This window comes from Otolemur garnettii, unplaced genomic scaffold (assembly GCF_000181295.1).
Source record: "Otolemur garnettii isolate 467f Iridium unplaced genomic scaffold, OtoGar3 scaffold00022, whole genome shotgun sequence".
NCBI lineage: Eukaryota > Metazoa > Chordata > Mammalia > Primates > Galagidae > Otolemur > Otolemur garnettii.
In genome coordinates, this window is record NW_003852417.1 from 19,847,745 (window position 1) to 19,855,630 (window position 7,886).

General features: G+C 53.2%; 1 protein-coding gene across 1 annotated transcript in view; it reads left to right on the top strand.

Annotated features, from left to right (window-relative positions):
• The window catches only part of TOGARAM2 (TOG array regulator of axonemal microtubules 2), a 44,942-nt gene that overhangs the window by 11,712 nt on the left and 25,344 nt on the right, over window positions 1-7,886 (top strand). Inside the window, exons 6-8 of the mRNA XM_003787564.2 lie at window positions 2,702-2,748; window positions 4,954-5,147; window positions 7,803-7,827. Coding sequence (XP_003787612.2) covers window positions 2,702-2,748; window positions 4,954-5,147; window positions 7,803-7,827 — 266 coding nt within the window. The remainder of the gene's footprint in view (window positions 1-2,701; window positions 2,749-4,953; window positions 5,148-7,802; window positions 7,828-7,886) is intronic.

Below are 7,886 nucleotides of genomic sequence, written 5' to 3' on the forward strand. Positions count from 1 at the left end.
TCCAAACTTCTTTTCAAAAGGAATGTATTAGCTTGCATTCCCACCAGCAGTGCAGAAGTGTTCCCTTTTCTCCACATCCCCACCAACATCTGTAGTTTTGGGATTTTGTTATATTAGCTACTCTTACTGGACTTAGATGATATCTCAAAGTGGTTTTGATTTTCATTTCTCTGATGATTAAAGATGATGATTTTCATATGCCTGTAGCCTATGTGCCTGTCTTTTCCAGAGAAGCTTCTGTTCAAGTCTCTGTTTATTTTATTGCTTTTGTTCTATTTAAATCTATTCTACTCTCTAACTTGGAGCATCATACAGGGCAAGAGCCATGTCTTAAAAATCTTTACATCTCCCATGGGGACCTGGCATGGATTAGTTATGTAACAATCATCTGACTCTTTGATGTCTGGTTGTGACATGGATGTCTCTTTGTTGAGTCTGCGAGGCTGTCTATTGGATGGGAGAAGTGTCTCCATTGCCTTTCTATCTATCCATCCACTCATCCATCCATCTATCCATCTGCTCATCTATCCATCATTTACTCCCCTATGACGTGCCCTACTGTGGAACCAAAGCCAAGTAAGACGAGTCTGTGTGCTCTAGAAGCTCACAGGAGATGTTTACCAGTAAATCACTGAGATAAGCGCTGAGGCAGGAGGCTGCCCAAGCTGTTGGACCAGTAGAAAATGGTCTGGATCATGCTGGGAAGCTTTCTCAGGGGAGCTGAGGCCTGAGCTGGATTCTGAAGGCCCAGGGAGAGTTTTTGAGCAGGAAAAGAGAGAGAGCCAGGGGCGTGAGCCTCATTCAGCAGTGAGGAGGTGCCACAAAGCCTTCCTGGTGAGTGTGTGGCATCAGCTCTGAGTTAGAAAGGCCGCAGTAGCAGCCATGGAGTGGCGTGGGCTGTACAGACCCAGGTGCAGGAATGGGGGGATACATGGGTGGTCTGTGGGGTAAGCATTTGGAGAGCTGGGCAGTGAGAGAGGCTGGCGAGGCTGGCTGAGGAGAGCGGAGCTGGCACCATGACAGGGCTTGGGGATGGGGCTGAGGCCACTCAGGTGGCTTCAGCTTGTGGTGTCCTGGGACACAGATATGCTTTGATGTCTGGCCCAGAGCAGGGAGGGGCTCTGGCTGGACATGGGGCTTCGCTCTCCTGCCTCTCTCCCTAGGGCCCAGGAGGGAACTCAGCAGTGGTGGGCTTTCTGGGAGGTTGTGATGGGAAGGGAGGGACTATGCAGCCACGTGGAGAAGGGCAGAGACTGATGGGCATGGTCTGCGGAGGGGTCTGCAGGGAAGGGGAAGGCGAGAGACCACAGCAAGGCCATGAGCTTGAAAGAAGCAGAGCCCAGTCCTCTGACCTGTTGGACCTCCGAGGCCGTGGCCTTTGCCCAGAAGGGGAGGAAAAGCAGACTCGCTGGAGGCTAAAAGGGCAGAGCTGGAATCCTGTGGGCTCCTTCTGGGCGCGGGAGGGACACCAGGAATTTTGTGGTCACCTTGGGCAGCCTGAGGCCCCCATGAGCTCTTAGGAGCTGGAGTAGCCATTGGGACTTCCCACCCCACTTCTGCCCTTGGCCTCACCAATCCTGTTAGTGTGGGTGGGCAGTGGTGGGTAGTGACCCTGGGCCAGGGAGCCGCAGGGGCACTCATTACCTCCAGCCCACACAATCCCTGCCTGCGGGCCCAAACCCAAGATGCTGTGCCTGATCCAGGGCTGAGTCCTGGCTGGTCCCTGCTGTTGGACTCAGGGTCCCCCGATCTCCCACATCCCCGGGATAAAGGTTTCCCCAGATTAAGGCAGGCGCTGAGGCGGGCTCCCCTATTGCCCATCCTCCTGCCCAGCCTAGCCTGGATTGCTCTGCTGAGAGGATCCTCTCAGGCCTCAGCAGGGCATGTTGTGTCCCATGCTTTGTTGTGGCCTGTTATCCTGACAGCCCCAGTGGGTCCTGCTGTTCTGCAGAGAAGGGAAAATCATGTGCGACACACATCTGGTCTTCATGGAAACCTAAGCTCCATGAGGCAGGGATTTTTTCATCTTATGACAGGGCTTGGCACATATACTAGGTCTTCAGTAAGTATTTGTTGAATGAATAAATGGTGCTTCCAGTTTAAAAAATTGCAATTAAAACCAGTGCCAGGAATGTCCCCGTCTTCCCCTCTAATGAGTAATTGAGATCCAGCTGGTAGTAGAAAACAGTGATGATTTTCTGTCTTAGCAAAAGAGATCAGTCCTGCCAGCCCCTGGGGTGGGGGATGGGAATGGGGATTATGATCAGCGGAGGAGGAATGTTTAGGGGTCACTGCACTCTCCCCTGTGGGGGTGGGGCTGGGGCAGTTTGGAGAACTTGAGCTCAGCGTTCTCTGAGCAGGGAGGAGGTTTACCCCTCATCTGCTGGTGGCCACTCTCCTGCTGCACAGGCCTAGGGCACACAGTGGGGTGGGGCAGGGGCTTCCTTCAAGACACTTTCCACGTGGGTGTCAGCTTCCTGGGGATGGGCACGTGGCCAGAGAGCAGGGATGAGCACTATGTCTGGCCTGGCCTGGTGGTCAGCCTGCCCTCATGTTTGCAGAGGGAGCTGCCATCTCCTGCAGCTTGAACCCTGGCCACAAGCCCTGTGTCCCCCATCTCACCGTGGTCCCCTCCTGGATCCACCCTGGGCTCCCCATGCCACATCTCTCATAATCCTTTTCTCTCCCTTGTTCTTTTAAGATTGGTTCGTGAGAGCGGGCCTCAGGAGAGGAGCCCTAAATCTCTGGGTACGTGTTCTCCGTGCACACCCCGCTCTATGACTCTGCAGTTCCAGGGCTGGGTCACAGAAGCAGAGCCAGGGACAGAGGAGACATGAGAGCTCTTGTGTCCGAGGCCCTCCTTTCATCACAGGGAGGCTGAAGTCGCCTTGGTCCCATGCTGAGGGTGGCAGCAGTCCCGGCAAGGCCTGGCAGAGAACCAGTGTCCCTTGGTGCCTGCTCTTCCAGGCCTCTTGCTATACACCAGCTCTTGTGGCTCACAATGACCCAGTTGAGAGAGAAGGTGCTGTCCCTGTTTGACAGAGGACAGCTCTGTGAGCTGGACATTCTCCCTGGTCTCAGAGCCCTGCTTACTCAGATTACTCTCAGGTTTGCAGGGCTCCACAGCTGGGAGGGAGTGATGCGTGTTGAGGCTGGCCCTGGACTGTGTTGAACAAGGAGGGGAGAGAGTGAGAGATTAAACCACATCCCACAAAACCCTTAGTTAGCTGGTCCCAGAGGTTTAAATGTCAGGGAATAGGGCCAGCCCTGATGGAGGCCAGGAGAGGGGGCAGGGCAGGTGTTTGCAGAGGGAGGACGGGCCCTTTCTGAACCTGTGGAGAGATGGGAGTGGGTGGCTATAGGCCTGGGGATGCCAGAACACAGCCTGCGTGTAGGATGGGTGGGAGGAGCACCCTGAGCCTGAGTGGTGGGCAGTGGGGGTTGACAGCTGGGGAGAAGCCCCTAGGGCCAGCCTCCTGGCTGGGCACTCTGCTAATCCCCTCAGCAAATGGGCCAGTTGGCCAAAGTGGGTGAGGATGGGGGATGAGGAGGCTGTTGCCCAAGAGGCCCTGGGATTAAACAGGAAGCATGGCCTGGCACGCAGGCCTGGCATGGAAACCACAGTGGCAGCTACCTCTCCAGTGTTCTGAGGCCAGGCTGCAGCAGGGTGAGCTCAGGTGACACACACTGGCACCCCTTGTGTCCTTAACAGATAATCCAGAGAGTGCTGGCATGGGGGGTGGGCCAGGAGACCCCAGCTAGTCTTTCTCCCTCCTCTGGTTCACCAGCTTGCTGTTTGAGAACCAGGTCATCAGGGGCCTGTGGGCAGGGGTGGGTTGGTCAGACAAGGCTTTCTAGGGTGGCCCTTTGGGGTACATGTGAAGAAGTGGGGTAAAATGAAGTAATGTCTTTCAAGGGCTCTCTGACCCTCCACTGTCAACTGGAATACTGTCACCCAATGTATGTAACATGCCCAGCACATAATAGGGGCTCACATGACACTGTGTGAAACTGGGGGCCCCAGGCTTGTGGTATTCCTGTGGCCCCTGCCCTGGTCAATTGGCCCCTGACCACCCATACCCTCTGTCCTGCCTCTCCCCCTGGGCTCCGAGTCCCTCTGCCCTGCCCTGTTTCTTCCTCCTACACCAAGCAGAAGCCTTTGCAGGGCTGGGCAGGGCCAGGGTGACCTGGGAACTCTGCAGGGGCCCCAGCCTTCAGAAGCTTTCCTTGGATTCAGGCAGCCCTGAATGGTGGCCCCATCTCAGCAGACCCCTGATTTGCAGGTTCCCCCAAGGATGGTGAGCTCTAAACCTTGTGAGCAACAGAAAATTAATGAGTCTAGCCCTGCCCTGCCTCCATGATGAGAAACGTACCTTTAAAATCCACTGGTTCAGAAAATATAGAATGACAAAGAGATACACGGATTTGATGTCATTCGGAAGTGAATTTATATTTTATCAATCATAAGAACATCTGAAGTTCCCCAGCTCTTGGCTTTCCCGTCTGAAGTGCGAGGATTGGCCTATCATTAGTTAGCTCTCTGGCTCCTTCCAGCTCTGCCCGTTCATGCTGTGTGATAGTTCCAAGGGTCATATAGAAGGGCTAGTGGGCCCATTGTAATGTTTCTTTTCCTGGGGTCAGATAAACTTACACTCTCAGAAAAAAACCTTAATCCTCCTAGATAACAGATCTGACCCCCTTTCCTACCCAGACTGCTCACTCCTTCCCCTGCCTTAGAACAAGGTATACAATATTGAATGAATGAATGAATGAGTGAGTGAGTGAATGAAGGTGAGGCTGGTCCAGCGAATGCTTCTCTGTAGAGAAATCTATCTGCGTTTTTCTCCATCAAGGAAGAGTTGGGCAGATGAATTGAGGGTAGGGGCCAGAGTGCTCAGGAGCAGCCCGACGGTGCTGGGCGCCCTCAGCTCCATCCCTGTTTTCATCCCTCAGGGCCCAAACCCTCAGCCCTGCCCACTGGAGACAGGCCTGCCACTGCTGAGAAGCCCCCCCTGCCCTCTTCCCAGTCTGCCCCGGCGCTTACAGCCATTTCCTTTGGCCCTGCTAGAGGAGCCCGCCCCTGGCTAAAAGAAGAGGACCAGAAGGAGAGCAGCACCAAGGTATCTGGGAAGCGAGAGGAGGAGGAGGTGGGGGGGGGGCGGGGAGGGTCATGGTGGACAGTGGCTGCATGAAGGCGAGTTTCTGGAATATGTGAACGTGGGTCTGGCTTGTGAGAAATAGACCAGAATGGGAAAGAGCCCAGAACCTGAAGACAGGGGTGGATTAGGGCTGATGGAAGAAAGAGACACCAAAACAGAGGTGGCACATGGGTGGGGCACCAGGTGAAGGGGTGAGTGCAGAGGTCTGCTGGGGGCAGGAGTGATGGAGGGAGGGAGGACGTGGGGAGGGCAGAAAGGCTTAGGTGAACTGAGCAGAGTCATTCGAGCAATGCCCCAGAGGACAACTGACAGGCAGCTGACTCAGAGGCCCGTCAGCCAAAGGCTGTGCTTGGCAGGCCCGAGAGTGCCTTGCTCTGCTCAGGAGACCTTCTCTTTGGTTGGAATAGATTTAGTGAACCTTTGGAGAGTGCCTGTGACAGGGGACTTGTGCTCATTCTTGCAACAGAGATAGAACATTTCAGTTCAATTAACATGTCTTAAAGGGCTCCTGTGTGTGTGTGCTGTGTTAGAAACTGGGATTCTGTGTGACTGTGACACTCTAGGGAGGGTGACAGAACATGAAACAAAATAATTTAGTTCAGCAAAGTGATCTCAGCCTCCACCCACCTCAGCTGCTCACTTGTGGCCATGCCTCAGACCTTGGCATTACATACAATGCTACCTCCCACCCCCATCTCAACTTTAAGTGTCCACTGCCACCATCTCCTATCTTCCTGGCTCCATCCATCTAATCCATCAACCTTGCCTTTGGTTTCCTCCCTTGGAAAAATATTCTCCTTGAAATAGGGTCATTCCTTTAGGTGTATTTGCTATTACTTCTTTCCTCTTAAGAAAGCAAAACCAAACCAACCCCAAACCATTCCCATTCTCTCCTGAGTCCTCTCCAGATGGGCTTTAGTCCACTGCTGAAACTGTCCACACTGAGGCTATTCATGGCCGTCACACTCCCAAATGTACCACATCTCTGTCCTCTTCCACCTTGACCCATCACAGTGTTGACATGACTTTTGTTTTTTTTTTTTTTTTTAGAGACAGAGTCTCACTTTGTCAACCTTGGGAGAGTGCCATGGCATCACAGCTCATAGCAACCTCCAGCTCTTGGGCTTAGGCAATTCTCCTGCCTCAGCCTCCCAAGTAGCTGGGACTACAGGCACCCACCACAACGCCTGGCTATTTTTTTGTTGCAGTTTGGCCAGGGCTGGGTTTGAACCCACCACTGGTATATGGGGCCAGCGCCCTGCTCACTGAGCACAGGCACCACCCAGTGTTGACATGACTTGTGGGTCATCCTCTGGAATTCTCAACCAGGGGGTGGAGGAAGAGCTAGCTTGGTCTTGCTCCTCACTATGTTGACAGGCAGCTCTGTCTGGGTCCTTCTCTGTTGCTCCTGTGGTCCCCTTGCCTTCTGAATGCTGGTGGCTCAGCGCTCAGTCTTCCAGCCCTGGGTTTTTTTCCACTTGCCCCAGTTCTCACCTGCCCAGGCTTTAGGTAAGGGCACCCTCATTTCCCCTGCCAGCCTCTAGCTCCCCTGGCCTCCAGATGCATGCATTTAGCTGGAACCCAACATCTCTGCTTAAGTACTTGATCTATTTCCAGTCTTCCCTGTCTAAAATTCAACCCTGGAAGCCTCACCTCAGAAAACCTCTCTTCCCTAGGGTCCTCGCTTGGTGAATGGTAGTAAATGGCACCTCTAGCCTGTGGCTGCTCAGGCCAAGGGTCTGGGGCCCATCTTTCGCTTCTCTTTCTCCCACTTCTCTCCTTTTTTCCTTCGGTCTCTGTCTCTCTCTTTCTTCTTCTCTCTACTTTTCTTTCTTTCTTTCTCTCTCTCTCCCCTCTTTGCTCTTTCCTCCTCTTTCTCTTTCTTCCCTTCTCTCTCTTTCTCTCTCTCTCACTCACACCTCATATATTGGCACAGACAGAGAGCTCTCCTTTTGAGACATGCCCAGGATCTGGCCACTCTGCCCTCCCTATCACCACTATCCTAGTCTAAACCCCACCACCTTTTGCTGGAATGGTTGGTGATATCATTGCTGTCCTGGCGCCTGCTCCAGACTCTTCCCACTTAGTCACCTGCATGATCCTTAGAAAACTGGAAGTTGGAATGTTCTTAGGGGAAGCTGGATGAAGGGTACATGGGAAGTCCTGGTTCTATTTTGATAATTTCCTATGAATCTTACACTCTTTCACAATAAAAACCTATTAAAACAACACTTAGAGACCCCCTCCATCCCACAGAAGCTGGATCATGTGGCTTCTCTGCTCAACACCTTAAGTGGCTTCCTGTGTCCTTCAGAGGGAAATCCCAGTCCCAGCCCTTACAGGGCTATGAGGCCCTGTGTGATGTGGGTCTTTCCCCGTCTGTGGTCTTATGTCCTTTCATTTCTTTGTCCAGAGAGTCCTTCCCACTAGGGAAGGACTAGTCCCAAACTAGCCAGGCACACTCCAGCCACAGGGCCTTTGCATCTGTCCCTCTGCTGGAAAGACTTCTCTTCTGGAAAACTGTTAGCCTGCTCCCTCCCTTCACTCATATCTCCACTTAAATTCTGCCTCCTCGAGGAGTTCTTCAGGCCTTCTTATCTACACAGAAAGCCACTGTCACCTGTGCCCTTACTTCCCTTGTAGCACAAGCTGTCTGATATTAGCCATGGTCTGTCCCCTCTCAGGGGAGTGAAGGTCCCCTCCATGAGAAGCCCTTGCTTCTGGGAG